Genomic DNA, 15,994 nt, shown 5'->3' on the forward strand with positions numbered 1-15,994 from the left:
GGCTCCAGCCATATCTGTTTTGAGATAAACTAGATGAGATAAAGGATGTGATGGTAGAATGTGAAAGAATCAGGAAATTTGGGGGAGGCATATTGACACATAGCTGTAATCCCAGTATCCATCTGCAAGTTTGACCCTGCTCTGCTCATACCAAATCCAAGGACAGGACTACACAGTAAGACTCTGTCTCGAAAAAAGAAAAAAGGAAGAAGGGAAGGAGAGAGAGAGAGAGAGAGGGAAAGAGAGAGAGAGAGAAGGCAGACAACAGGCTGGGGAAGGTCAGTGTAGGTGCAAGCTATGAGGCTCTATGAAGACTGTAGAGGGATCACTCAGGCAGGTGTGACAGTCATCGCAGCCTGCTATAACAAAAATACCACAAACTGGGTGGCTTAAACAAAAAACACTTGTTTGTGGAGTCAAAAACAAGTTGCCATTCAGTTCTGCGAGGGCTTGCTTCTTGTTTGCACATAGATGCCTGTCTTCTTGCTTCATCTTCACTTGGAAACAGCAGGGAGGGAAGAAGCAAGATGAAGCATTTAGCTAATAATTCTTTATCAATAAAAACTCAGGAGTCAAATATCGGGGTAGGAACCTGAATGGTCAGAGTTGTGGCAGCTAAGCAATCAGTGGCCTCCTCTCTCCTTTCTTGATCCAAAAGGGTTGAGAATCCTTTCTAAACCCTGCCTTACTAGTGCCTGTGTCTCTCTATATGTCCTTGGTCCTCCAAAACCCCTTTTTTAAATTTTAGTCAGCTAATAGGTAGCTTCACCCTCTGATTCAAGGTAAACTTTATTGGCAGTCTTGGGAGTGTCAGAGTGGAATCAGAATATTCCAGAACAGCAAGATCTTCTTTTCAAAAATTTAAAAATATTTAATATTTATTTGTTGGTATGTGTGGAGGGCACTTGTATGTGTGTGGGCATATACATGTCACAGCAGACATGTGGAGGCCAGAAGACAACCCTGTGGAGTTGGTTCTCTCCTTCCACCTTTACTTGAATTCTGGGAGTCCAGGTCACTGGGCTTCCATAGTGTCCTAATTTAGGTTTCTATTGCTGTGAAGAGACACCATGACCATGGCACCTCTTATAAAGGAAAACATTTAATTAGGGTTGACTGGCTTACAGGTTCAGAGGTTTAGTCCATTACCGTCATGATGGTGAGCATGGCTGTGTGCAGGCAGACGTGGTTCTGGTAGCTGAGAGTCCTATATCTTGCAGGCAACAGGAAGTCTATGGATTGTCACACTGAAAGAAGCTTGAGCAAAAGAGACCTCAAAGTCTACTCCCACAGTGACACACTTCCTCCAACAAGGCCACACCTCCTAATAGTGCCACTCCCTTTGGGGGCCATTTTCTTGCAAACCAGCACACATGGCCAGTGCCTTTGCTTTCTGAGCCCTCTTACTGGCTCTCTCTCTCTCTCTCTCTCTCTCTCTCTCTCTCTCTCTCTCTCACATCCTTTCTAATCTTATCATAAGGACTCTAGTCTCAAAAGCTATTCCTGCCCAAAGTTCCCATCTCCATTTGCCACTACATTTAGATGTAAATTGGGGGTGGAGACACATGCAATCAATCTGAAGTTTTTTTTAAGACAGTGGTCTAGGAAATGGATTTGGAAAGATGTTAATGAGGCAGTTTAGAAAGACAGGCCAATGCATTGTAAAAACCCTGACTAACCACTCTGCCTTCTCTTCTTGTTGGACTATTACTTTAACTAGGTAAAGATGTGCTTCATTTGTTTATGCTGCATTTATTTAATTATGTAAAGATGTGATGCTGTTTCACCTTGCCTGCCTACGGCACTTGATTGGTCTAATACAAAGCTAATTGGGCAATAGCTAGGCAGTGGAGGGCTAGGCGGGGCTGACGAGCAGAGAGAATAAGTAGGAGAAATCTAGAAACAGGGGAGAAGAGGGAATGAGGGAGAAGGCGAGGGAGTGGTCTGGGGTTAGAAGCCACCTAGCCACCAGGAAGCCAGCCAGACATTGAGGACACAGGAAAGTAAATACAGGAAAAAAAAGAAAGGTTGGGCTGGAGAGACGGCTGAGAGGTTAAGAGCACTGGCTGCTCTTCCAGAGGTTCTGAGTTCAATTCCCAGCAACCACATGCTGGCTCACACCACCTATAATGAGATCTGGTGCCCTCTTCTGTCATGCAGGCAGAACCCTGTATACATAATAAATAAATAAATAAATGAACAAATAAATAAATAAATTTTTTTAAAAAAAAGAAAGATAAAAAGCCCCAAGGCAAACAGTAGATAAAAGGAAGTAGATTAAAATAATATTAAGTCTTTATGTCATGATTTGGGTGCTGGTTGGTGGCCCAAAAGAAAAAGTGTGCTACACTTTCCCTCATTCTTTCTTGATTCCCTCAAGGGTGTGGGTGTGGTTGGGTGCCAGGAACCAAGCCTGGGGCTAAGTAAATGCCGTGCCGCCAGCCAGACCCCCAGTGCTGCCAGACTTTCCAAAGTGGCTCACTGCAGTGCAGCCTGTGAACGGTAGACTTGTAGTTTGTGTTTCCAGCTTTTGTTTAACTACAGGAGAAAAGGCATCTTGTTCATTCCAGACACAGATTCTCTCTTGGAGTTGACATCTAGCTGTAGCAGCATATGACAGCTGCGTCTGTCTGTCTGACAGCTCTTCTGTGGCACTTCCCGGAAGCCTCGGATATACTTCCTGGAAGCCTCTGATGTCGCCTTTCAGATGAGCTCTTCTCCTTCTGTTTATGTTTGCTTTACTTTTCTCCTCCTCATGTTTCCCCCCAGACTGATGAGCCCGGAAACCACCCTCCTACAGCCGCGGGAAGAGGAAGGGGTGAAGTATGAGCGAACCTTCATGGCCTCGGAATTCCTGGACTGGTTGGTTCAGGAAGGTGAGGCCACGACAAGGAAAGAGGGGGAGCAGCTTTGCCACCGGCTCATGGAGCATGGCATCATACAACATGGTGAGTGTATCAGTCGGTGCTCACCGTTCCCAGCGAGAAACAGTCTCCTAACCTGTGCTTTGTAACAACACACACACACACACACACACACACACACACACACACACACACACATTCCTCATCCCTGGGTCCATAAGTCAGCTATGCCTTGCTTACATGTGACTTGCTTCTATGTTGAGAGTCAAGTTCAAGTCTATTTCTTCCCTTGCCCATTCACCGTGAGGTCAGTGTAAAGAGATGTGTTGTTTTGCAGGTGTCTCCACAGACACTAATGAGGAAAGGGCGGGAGTCTTTGTTATTTTTAATTTTATGTTTATGCTTGTTTTGCCTACATGTGTGTCTGCACCACATCAGTGCCTGGTGCCCAGATAGGCTAGAAGAGGGGGTGCAGATGGAGTTGTGAATTGCCGTATGGATGTAGGGAGTTGAACACGAGTCTTCTGGAAGAGGAGACAGTGCTCTTAATGGCTGAGCCATCCGTCTCTCCAGCCCAGGAAGGCAGCAGATGCTTATAGAGCTCCAAACTCTCTTCTTAGGTATGGTATCACCTCACAATTCCGTATGGTCCTCACAGCCGTATAGTCACTTTGATTGTGAATGCAGGAAGATAGGAAGTTCAGGGTCATTCTTGACTACATAGCAAAGCAAGCTATATGAAACCCTCTCTCAAAAACAAGCATTAAAACAATTCATAAAAAGAATAAACAATTTTGTTTGTCTGATCTACTGCCCATGACCTTAGGGAAGTAGAGCTTGGGGCGGGAGAATGAGCTGCTTCAAGCTGCATGGTTAAGCTGTAATATAAAGGGCTTTGTAAACATTTTCTTTTTATTGGGATAAATTGGAATGATGCAATCAATATAACCTTTGGTTAAGAGTTTTATTATCACTATTGCAGAACAAATAACTTTAAAGTTTAATGGACAGCATACCAAAACTTAATGATCTAGACCAGCAACTATAAATGTTATGAATGAAAAATGGTGCCTCATGGTTTCTGTGGATCAGAAACTGGGTGGTTCCCACTGGGGTCTCCCCTGAAATTGTGGCCACACCATTAGCCAGGGATACAGGACTGGAAGATTCGCTCCCACTATGACTCACTTGTTGCTGAGTACCAGGCTCAGTCAATTGCTTTCTCTTCCCTGGGAAGTGAGGATGACCTCGTCGGGCAGAAGTAGAAATAAACACGGGTAGACATAGCGCTCTCGTTCCATGGTCCTGCTCTTGGTCACAACCCACTCAGTTCCTTTCCCTGCGAAGTGTTGGCTTGGGACAAGGAAGAGAAAGTCGGAAGCCTGTGGTTGTTTCTGCCCAAATCCATAGAAATGGGGATACTGGGCTGCGAGCTCCTTCCCCAAATTCTCCTGTTTCCCAAGCCAAGAATATGACAGTGGAATTAGAGAGATGAAAGAAATGTTAGAAACAATGAGGAATGTTTTCCCAACTCTAGAATGCAGCCCTCTAGTGGGTCATGAAATGCACGCCCACCATGACACAAGGGTGGCTCTCAGAGGACAGCTTGCCAGAGCCTGTTCTTTCTCCCACCATGTGGTTCCCAGGATGGGCAACAAGATCCTTTATCCACTGAACCATCTCACTGGCCCTGGAACATAACTTTAACAAGCCGTTTCCAGCATTAGAAATGATTACTACAAATGTACATTTTTACCCCTCATTATGTCCCCTGTGGACCTTCAGGATTACCCGGGAACATGAAGGTAGTACAGAAACTCCTGCCCTATCTGCCTTCTGCTGAACCTCATCTGTGTTTGAGCAAGATCCCCACGAAATCAGAATGTACATAAGGTGGTGCGCGAGCTGGCCTATGCCTATAGTCTCAACACTGGGAGGTAGAGGTGGGAAGATCAGGAGTTCAAGGTCATGCCTGGCTACACATAAAGTTCAACATTAAAACATAAGAGACACTAAACCCAACTACCACAGAAAAGAACAGGGCATAATTACATAGTGAAACAAGTGTTATTTTGCAAAACTCTTATTTATAATATTAATGATGCAAATACTGATGCCCATATAGTATGTGTGCCTCCAGAGAGGTATACGGACTGAGATAGGGTCATCTGTTGCAACCTAAAAATTACTTGCTCCTGTGTGCTGGGGTTCAGTATTGAGAAAGCCACCAATGTGTTTTCATTGGCTTCCTTGGCTTCCGGTGTATTCCAGGGCATTCCCTCCTGTGCACTACTACCATGTTGAACTCATCGTGACTGTCGATGACCTTCTATGTCCATGGCTGAACTAAGTTCAGTGAAGATGGGAGTTGCAGATAAAGCATGGCGCCAGATTGTCCCCTGGCCTGATGCAGCTCATAGTCCTGTGACTATAGACTCTACGGTGGTTAGAGAAGCCATCCATAAACAGTAGAGGATATCTTAGGCGTGTCAGTTCTTTGCCTGCATATGTGTACATACACCGCATGCATGCCTGGTACCCACAGAGGCCAGAAGAGGAGATTGCATCCTCTGAACCTGCATGGTTTTGAGCCTTCGTATGGGTGCTGAGTTGAACCTGAGCCATCTCGCCAGCCCTTGATCATTGTATTCATAGCGATTTAGTTGAGCCTCTTAAATCTACTAAAGTAGCTACTCTTTACATTTTTACAGCATTTGATAGGCTGTCTGTCACCTCAACAAAACTGTAAGAGTACAACACAGTACTGGTGACCAAAAGACAGGTATTCTTATTATCTCCATTTTATGGTTCAAGAAATAAAGTACCAATAAGTTAAACAGCTATTGAAAGCTTCTCAGATAGAAGTAGTGAAATGGGTATTACTGCTAGTAAGTGTGGACTTAGAACTGGTTAGAGTGGCTGTCATTTTCCCTAGCGAGCCAAGACATCTTTTGGTTTGAATGTACCTTCATTTTGCTCCACACAGGAAATGCCAGACGATACCAAGTTCTATGAGAAAACCAGTTCCTCACTCTACAGTCTACTGACTCATTCTGTGCATGAGAGAGAGGATACCAGATGTCATGAGTTATTTCCAAATGATTTCCAAGGAATGCATAATTATAATCTCAATTACAGTATGGTTTTATAATGCTGTAACCTCCATGCCATAAAGGTGAGCCATCGCAGATAAAATCAAGGCATTATAGAGAATCTGATGTGGGAGCAGATCCCCCGGTTGTAGGAGGACTAAAGATCCTGAAGGTAGAATCAAACTCATTTCCCAACAGACTCCACTGCTAGATCACTAACTTGGAGTTAGGAAAACACCATCATCATCGTTAGTGTCCTCAGAGACATTCTGAATTGTCTAGCCAGTAATTAATTTCAGAGATTAAACATTAAAGCAAGGCAGCCCTTAGGCTTTGACGACAAGGTTTCTGGACAGAAATGGTTCCCTAGGTTGAAACCTGTCAGTGTGAGCATCAGGCCCTCTCAGAAAATACTTAACTTTGTCCATGAATGGTAAATGATGCTCTTATTAAGGCAGGGCTTATTAGATGAGTAATTAGCAGGCATTCATATTTAAAGGCATGCGTGTGTCTGTGCAGGCATATGTACATACACAAATGCCTATATGATGATCATATGTTCATATATTTCTAGTTCATTTTTTTTAAACTAAAGGCCCCACACATAGAAGTTCTACCACTCAGCTCTACCACTGAGTTATAGACACAGTCGTGTGTGTGTGTGTGTGTGTGTGTGTGTGTGTGGTGTAAGGTGTACACCTGCAGCTTATACACACACCCTTTAAAAGGTCTTAATCTACTTGCCATGCTGCCCCACACTCACCTTACAGCCTAGGCTAGCCTCAGATTCACTGAAATCCTCCCACTTCGGCCTCCCAGGTGCTGGGATTGCAGGTATGCCCTGCCACACCTGAGTTTTCAGCCTTCGTTTTCATTTTGACACAGGGTCTTACCAGGTTACTCTCAATAGCTCAGGTAGTCTTGAATTTGTAGTCCTCTTGACACAGCCTCGGAAGGAGCTGTGATTACAGCTTTTTTCTTTTTGGGGGGAGGGGGTGGGGTGTTTAAGACAGGGTTTTTCTGTGTAACAACCCTAGCTGTCCTGGAACTAGCGCTGTGGACCAGGCTGGCCTTGAACTCACAGAGATCCACCTGCCTCTGCCTCTCGAGTGCGAGTACCACCCGGCTTTCTTACTTTCTAATGCATTTATATTTACTATATACTAAGTACTGGGCTAAATATTTTATAATATATTAGGTAGTTAATATGTATGTATTTTACATATGACTATATATATTCTAAAGGCTTAGCACATGTCTGAAGTACCAATACTGGTGGAGGAGATGCTAAAACAAGATTGTAGGTTGGATGACAATTGGGACTACATAGCAGGTTTTCGATTAGTTTGGCCTACAGTGTGAGACTTGGTCTCAAAAATACATATATGCATACATTCATACATACATCATAATTCTTATAGTAGTTCTACAACACTGATATAAGTACAAAAAATTAACAGTAAAAAAATGAGGTTCAAAGCCTTTTAAGATATTTTGCCAAGGTTGCCCAGATAGGCTGTAACAACTATAAGCACTGTACCTAAGAAAGAAACTCACGTGAGCTGTGGATACAGCTCAGTTGGCAGAATGCTTCCCTCGTGTGATTAACACCCTAAGATTGGTGGTCAACACCACACTAGGCATGGTGGCACTTGTGTGTAATCCCAGCATTCAGGAGATAGAAGCAGGAAAGTCAAAAGTATCAAGGTCATCCATGGTTATATGAGTTTGAAGCCAGCCTAAGCTAAAGAAGATGTTTACTGAAGATGAAGAAGAGGGGCTGGAGAAATAGCTCAGTGGTTTAGAATGCTTGCTGCTTGTACATAGGACCTGGGTTTGGTTCCCAGTGCCCATGCCGTGGTTCATCAGTCATACATAACTCCAGTTCTAGAGGTTTCAATGCCCTCTTCTGAAATAAGAGGAGGAGGGAACTTCTGGATCCAGTGTGTGTGCAGTTGGTGTGGCTCTGGCGTAATAGAATGTGCCCCATTATGGAGGATACATACTTTGGATTTTGAGCCTAGCTCTATTTACTGAGTAATCATCTTTAACTTTCCCATCTACAGATTTATTAATGTATGAAGTCAGCTTCTATTATAATGTTTTTGGGTTCTCCTGACCAGAGAGCCTTTGAACACCTACAAAGGCAGTGTCACACTGGAAAGGTTGATCATATAATGCCTAAGATAGATTACAGTGCACGAATACACAGAAAGATCAGCAAGAGATATGTGATCTGGAGGCACAGGCTTCCTGTATGGTCCCAGGGCACTGGCTCCTGCCTCCAGTCCCGGGCACTAATGCACATCCAAAGCCTCTGTCCAGGAAAGCCCTACCGAGACTCTGAGGCTAAGAACTTCACTGTGGGTCACTCCTATTGGCATCCTGCCTGCTCCACCAGCCATGACTGCGAGCATTCCAGACTCTTGAAGAGGAAGCAGGTGCCTCCATAAATCACACTGTGGCCTGAGGATAGAGCGCACCTTCATATTACAAGCGGGCAGAGTGGCTTTATCAGTCAATGACCTAGGAAGCCTTCCAAAAGCCACGTTTCCGGAGGCTAGCCAGAGCACAGCCCCAGAAGCAGGCACCGCTGCTGGCGATGCTAGATTGCTCTTTCCCCCATCACCTGGTGGTGAGAATTGAATCTCAATACTTAGGAAAAGCTCTCGGCACAATGTTCAGCTCGGCTGGCTTCAGATGCCAGCTTTTGTTTGCGATCTGGTCACCTGTAAATATAGTGACCATTTAGAGAGCTTCTACAGCCTTCGAGTCACTATGGTAACTTACATCCTTTACGTTCTTATTTTCCTCTAACTCTAAGTTGGGCATTATCTGCTGTGGTGGCTTGGGTGAGAAATGTCCTCCGCAGGTCCAGTATTTGAACACCTGGTTCCCACTTGGTGGCACTGTTTGGGCTTTAGGCAGTGTGCCTAGCCTTGCTGGGAGAGCTATGTCTCTAGGGCTAGAATTTAAGAGCTTAAGACTTCAGCCTACTTCCAGTTTGCTCTCTGTGTTTTGGCTTGCTTTTGAAGATGGGCATTCTCAGCGTCCTGCTCCTGACTGCTGCTGTCTGTCGTGTCTCTATGCTGCCATCACCGGACTCTTATTTCTCTGGAGCTGTTAGTCCTCCCCCAAACAAACAAACAAACAAACAAACAAACACTTCTGTAACTTCCCTTGGTCATGGGTTGTTATCACAGGAACAGAAAAGTAACTATTACATATTCATTCTTTGTGGCGCGCCCCCTGACCAGCAGGGGAAGAAAGACCACCGACACGAGGATTCTTCTCTGATCACGCTTTTAATGAAGCCTGCTTGGTTGAGGGAGAGCTGGAAGTGAGGGGCCCCGAGCTGGGAGGAGTGGCGGCTTATATGCAGGCTGAAAAGATGTTCCCCCCTAACAGGACACTAGTCAGGCTAGGATTGGTGCAAAGCTGTTGCTAGACAGACTAAGGTAAGACTCGCGCCAAAAATAGAATTGCTTATCTTGTTTACCACGCTTCTCAGCGCCATCTTGTAATGGCAGATCTCAAACACGTGTGGATCCCCACAATTCTTATTTATTTATTTATTTATTTATTTATTTATTTATTTATTGTTGTGTGTTCATATGATACAGTGGAAAGGGGTATGGTGTATGTGTGTGTAATCAGGAGTCCAGTGTTCTCCTTCCATCTTTATGTCAGTAGTGGGTCTTGAACTCAGGTCCTCAGGCTTGTATGATTGTGTTTTTATCCACCATACCATCTCCCTGGTCCAAGTGGTCTCATTTTCAGATGGTTAAATCATCTGCTAATGATGAGAACTAATAAGTAGTAGATTCCAAGTTTACCAAATCAGGGCAGTTTTGAAACTACCTCTTACCCACTAGATACTTATCGTTAGCCCCACTAGGCTAAGAATAAAAATTGTTAGCTCATAAAAACTGAGCTGTGTTGACTGCATTACAGCAGCTCACATGGGCTGGCAGATGCTGCAAGTTATTAAAAAGAAAATTGTTAGCCCATAAAATTCTACCTTTTCTCAAAACACTAACAACCTTGGGGTTTTTGTGTAACTTTTACAACCGGGGTGGACACACATCCCTGGTACTAAATATTTCCCCAGCTGCCTTAGCTCTCAACTGGTTATCTTAGCCCTAAGTGGGGTGAGATGGAAGCCGGATAAGAGCTAAAGTAAAGCACTCAGCTGCAGCAACCGACCCTGGATAATCAGGCTCCCACGGCACACATCGCATTTCCTCCCTTTCCGCTTTGGCCAGGGCACTTCAGCGGTATCAACACTTTATAAAACCCTCTGGCTTTTCCTTTTAAGTCTGTAATTCTATTAAACCGTGCAACACAGAGAAGAGCGGTTTTGCACACAGTATCTTTGGAGTCCTCCCAGCAGCCTACGGTGCTGAGGGGAAGATGGAAGCTGAGACGCTTGAGACTCAACAAAAGTGCCAGGTTCAGATAGAGAAGTGGCGTCATTCCAATGATCAATGTAATTGATGGAGGTCAGCCTAAGGTTGCAAATGATTAGACAAAAATTAGTCGAGACAGGGTTTCTCTGTGTTACGGTCCTAGCTGGCCTGGAACTAGCTCTTGTAGAACAGACTAGCCTCGAACTCACAGGGATTCACCTGCCTTTTCCTCCCGAGTGCTGGGATGAGAGGCATGCACCACCACTGCCCAGCAGAAAAATACTTTTCTTTCTGCCCTTCTTGAGTTCTTAACAAAAACCCCTTCTGACAAAAGGAACTTCTTGTCTCACTAAGGGCAGGTTTTTGACATTGAAAGAGTGTGTGTGTGTGTGTGTGTGTGTGTGTGTGTGTGTGTGTGTGAGATAGGGAACAAAAGCTAAGGATATAGGTCAGTGTGAGAGTACTTGCCTGGTGTTCATGATGCCCTGGGTTTAATTCCCAGCACACACACAAATATGAAGGCTAAGGAGCTTGGTCAGATATTAAGGGTATGAGGATTCTCCTAGAATGATGCGGCAGAATTCTCTGCTAACCACTAGGCTTGACGGGATGGGAGACTGGATCTTAGCAGCCTGACTCAAGTATGGTCCAAGAGAAGCTTTTGAAGAGGTTAGGCTGTCCTTGCTTTGCCCTCCTTCCCTGTCTTAGGGTTTCTGTTGCTGTGATCAACGCTGTCACCAAAAGCCACTTGGGGAGGAAAGGATTTATCCAGCGATGCTTCTACATCACAGTTCATCATCAGAGGAAGTCAGGCCAGGAGCTGAGGCAGGAACTGATGCAGGAACCAACCACACAGGAGTGCTCCCTGGCGCGTTTCTCCTTGCTTACTTTGCCTGCTTTCTTATGGCACCCAAGACCAGCCAAGGAAGGGGTGGCACTGCCCAGAGTGAGCTAGGCCCTCTCCTATCGATCATTAATTCCAAAAGTGCCCTACAGGCTCGCCTACAGCCTGATCTTAATGGAAGCATTTTCTCAATTGAGGCTCCCTGTAAGATGACTCTGTCATGTGTCACGTGGATGTAAAACTAGCCAGCACATTTGCTTTTCCTTTCGGGCACTATTACTTATATTCTCTCTCCTTTTTTTTTTTTTAAAACCTGCTGAGCCACTCCCCAAATCCCCTTCATTTTGCTTTGTGCCTGAACAATACTCTATTGTATAGCTGTACTACATTTTCTTAATTCCTCTTTAAATATGTACTTATGCTGGTTCATGTTTTAGCTATTATGCATAGTTCATAATAGCCATGCGTATCAAAGTATCGCCTTTATATGCTGACTTCGTTTTTCCCAGGGCAGCTGACTCACGGGAGATCTGTTGTTAGGGGTTTGAGGAACCCCTGTACTGTATTCCGCAACAGCTACGCCGGTTTGCGCTTCGCTGGTCATTACAAGGGTCCCTTTTCCTTCCCTTCCTTGCCAGTGTCTGTCAGTCATTTATTGCTATAACTGGACTGAGATAATAATCTCACAGGAGCTAATGCTGTGGAGTGAGTTTTCATAAGTGTCTGGGCGATTTTGATTTTTAGTTTATTCACACCACTGAGGATGGAACCTTGGGTCTTGTGCATCCCAGGCAAATGCTCTACCACTGAACTACATCCCCAGCCCTTCTTGCCTCGGCTGGCTTTGAACTCACTTCGTAGCCTAGCCAGCGTTAAATTTGCTGTATTGCTGCCTTAGTCCTCCCAGGAATTAGGATCACAGGCCAGTGCCACCAGAGCCAGCGTTAGTTTTTCTTTTGAGAAAGTATTTATTAGTCAGATAATTTGCTCACTTTTAAATTGGATTTCTTCTTGATTATCATATTCATTTTGTCGTCTTCTTCCTCCTCATCCTTCTTTTTATGGCCCAATATAATCTTCTCGGAAGCCATAATCTAATAGAATGTTTGTTTCCTCTATTTAGAATTTCTAGGAAATTGGGTTGGGATGCAGCTCAATTGGTAGAATGTTTGTCTGGCATGTACCAGACTTGACTTATAGCCCCAACACCACATGAATGAGACCTGATGGTCCATGTCTAATCTCAACCTTCTAGAGGCAGAGGTAGAAGGATTAGAGGTTTAGGTCACCCTCAACTACACAGTGGGCTTTTTGGCCAGTCAAAGATATACACTACCTTGTCTTTTTTTAAAACAACAACAACAACAACAACAAAACCAAGGTATATAGGGGTATAGTTTCCCTGCTATACCCTGATATAAAATGTGATGGCTCAGTTTTCCATGTTATTATAATAGAATACAGAAGATGAAAACTGGACACAAACAGAAGCTGCCTGCAATGTCAAAATAGGGGACAAAGTTGCTTCGTGGTGTCATATACAAAGATGTTGGCACACATTGAAAGTGCTGATTTTAATTCAAGAAAAACAGGCCTGTAGCTGCACCACGCCGTAACATGAAGCATAAAGGGAAGGGAAGATACTAATTTGATGCAGTCTTTCAGTTGAGAATGTGATCGTGAATGAAGGTTTCCTTCTGTTCGGTGTCTCTCACTGTATCCCTATCCTTCTTGGCTGCAGTCTGCCAGGGGAGTGTCTCTTGTTTCTGTTGATTCAGACTGTGTTTAGCTCGTAAGAGTAGGTAGCTATCCTGTCCTACCTCAGGCCCTTCTGACAGCATGCCGTTCTTCATCTCCTGCTTTGGTCCTCAGTTTAGCCACACGTCCATTTTGTTTGTTTTGAGATATGATTTCACACGATAGCCCAGGCTGGCCAGGAACTCACAACACAACCAAGACTGACCTGGCAGTCACAACAGTCCTTCTGTGTCTGCCTTTTAAGCGTTGGGATTGCAGGCATGAGCCACCATGTCTGGCTTTGTGTATTTGCCAAGTATTTTCTGAGGGCGTGAGAATGTCATACAATATAAGCACCCAGGCATTGTGCGGTTGACGTGTATTGGCCCCAATATCTGCAATTTTCTGCATTTGGGGTCTTGACAAACTATAGAGGGAAAACCTTTGGGAAATAAGATTGCATCAGTACTGAACCAGTTCCGAATCTCTTGTCATTGTTTCCAAGACAATGCAGTAGCAGCTGTATCACATTTACATAGTATTCGGCATTGTAAGTAATCTAGGGGAGAGTTGAAAGTCACAGGAGACTATGTGGCAGTTATGTCTGAATGCGGGGCTATTTTTTATACAGACTTGAATAGCCCTGGAGATGCTGGTATGGGGGTTTGGGGCTCTGTCCTGTGGATACCAAGGGAGGACCATATGTTAGAAGTGGACAATCTTCTGCTGGGCAGCCGGCTTGAGTTTTCTCAGGTAATGCGAGTATTTGACAGGTTGAAGTGATGGGATTTAGTGGGATACACATGCTGGGCCTCAGGTTTATTAACAGAGCACACCAGCTCTCCACAGTGCAGCGGACAGTTCAAAGTATGGATGACGGTGTGTTCCACGCCTCTCCTCCATCTTCAGTATTTACTTCCCGTTACAGACAAGCATGAGCTCAACTGAATCGCTTACATTGGAGAGGATGGTAAGAGGAGAGTGGGGGAAACTCTCTTTCAACGGGTGCCTCAGAGCCAGGCACGTCACTCCATGCCTATCATTGCAGCACCAAGGAGGCCGAGGCAGGAGGATTGGGAGTACAAGTGCAGCCTGCACTGGGTGGAAAGGTCCCGGACAGTCCCGGGTTACTAGAGCGCTTATCAAAAACAAAACCAACAGAAAAGTGAATCTCTTTCAGCAGAGGCTCTTTCATTGCTTGGATCATCGGGTTCTTGTGTCAGCCCCTCTGCTCTCAGCTGCAAGACTGGGGCTCTGAGTAGGGCTTTTACCTGTGACCTCGGCTGCCCTGTGTTATAGTCATTGCTCTCATGACATGTCATCCTTGATATTGTGCTATGTTTCACATGTACCATCTAGAAATTCTCCCAGGAGCCTCTCTGGCTCTTTATTTTGAGCCTATAGTAGTCAGGGTTCTATAGAGAAGCAGAATGGATTTTCAATCTCTATATAAACAGGATTTCTTAGGGTTGTGGTCTGACCCTTCCAGTCATGTCTCATGACAGTCAAAGAATCAACTAGTTGTTTGGTCCTTGAGACTGCTTGTCCCAGCTTGTCTTCAGTAGATGCCGGAATCCCTAGTAAGCAGATTCTAAGACCAGTGGAGGAATGAACTTGCCAGCAAGGGGGGGGGGGGCAAAGAGCAAGAACTTCCTTCTTCCGTGTTCTTTATACAGACTGAAACCAGAGGGTGTGACCCGGATTTGAGGTGGAGCTTCGGTCAACATATCCCTCACACATGTACCCACGAGCTTATGTGGTTAATTCCAGATGCAGTCAAGTTGACAGCCAAGAATAGCCATCATACCAAGAATAGAGCCCCTCGGACACTTCAATGTCAATACAGCTGGACTCTTCAAGCTCTCCCCTCCCCTCCCTTCCCTTCCCCTCCCCTTCCCTTTCCTTCTCTTCCCTCCCCCCCATACTCCTTCCCTCCCCTCATTCTCCCCTCCCCTCCTCTCCCTTCCCCTCCTCCCTACTTCTCTCCTCCATTTCCCTCCCCCTCCCCTCCCCTTCCCTCCCCTCCCCTCCCCTCCTCTCCTCTCCTTTCCTCTCCTCTCCTCTCGTCTTCTCTCTTTCCCTTCCGTTCCTCCCTACCCTCTCCTCCATTTCCCTCCCTTCCCTTCCCTCTTCTCATCCTCTTCCCCTTCCTTTCTTGCCTCTCTTTCTTACCACACTGAAGATCAAACCTTGGACTTCGTAGATGCTGCTGGTGAGCTGTCCTCCCAATAGCAGAACAGCACATTAACTCTCTAGACTTACTACAGACAACTGAATGGTCCAGATATATACACAGGACCTGGCACAGAGTATCCCTCAGTGAATGATAGCCGATTGCCATTGTTATCATGAACATCAACATCTGTGTCATCAGCTGCCTTTCAGGGAAAGCTTCATGTCTGTCTGACCTCATCCAGTTCTGCCCATCCTATCTTATGCTACATAATCTGTGTGAAGTCTCCATCACTCCTCCCTCTCACTCCCCCTCCTTTGGTGGGGGTAGAACCCAGGGCCCTGTACGTGACAGATGAGCCCTTTTAAATAAGTTACCCCTAAAGTATTTCAAACAGATATATGCCAACAGTTCCAGAGGCACGAGAATAGAGTCTGTGGTAGTTTGACAGACAATGTCGTCCCCCCCCCCCGCCCCCCGCACCAACCCACCGCCCCGCCATAGGCTCATATGTGTGCTTGAACTGCTTGAGAATTGTTGGAGCAGGTGTTAGCCTTGTTGGAGGAAGTATGTTATTGAGGATGGGCTTTGAGGTTTTAAAAGCCCGCACCAGGCCCACTGTCTGGCTGTCCCCCCATTCCTCTCTCTGTAAAGCTCTCCACTACGGCTCCAGCTCCAGGCTGTCTGCTTCCTGCCATGATATTTATCGACCAATCTAAATTCGTAAATCGTAAGCAGGCCCCAACTAAATATTTCCTTTTTATAAGCGTTGCCTTGGCCATGGTGTCTCCTCACAGCAACAGAGCCGTGACTAAGACACTGTTGCAAATTTCGTTTCTTGAACTATGTGTCTGGCATGCGCCATCTTTTCACTC

General features: G+C 45.3%; 1 protein-coding gene across 1 annotated transcript in view; it reads left to right on the forward strand.

The window, feature by feature from the left end:
• Deptor (DEP domain containing MTOR interacting protein) overlaps positions 1-15,994 on the forward strand; it is a 145,110-nt gene that overhangs the window by 68,689 nt on the left and 60,427 nt on the right. Inside the window, exon 4 of the mRNA XM_048457142.3 lies at positions 2,770-2,948. Within this exon, the coding sequence (XP_048313099.1) occupies positions 2,770-2,948 (179 nt within the window). The remainder of the gene's footprint in view (positions 1-2,769; positions 2,949-15,994) is intronic.

Source organism: Myodes glareolus, chromosome 19 (assembly GCF_982192425.1).
Source record: "Myodes glareolus chromosome 19, mMyoGla1.1, whole genome shotgun sequence".
In the NCBI taxonomy this organism is placed as follows: domain Eukaryota; kingdom Metazoa; phylum Chordata; class Mammalia; order Rodentia; family Cricetidae; genus Myodes; species Myodes glareolus.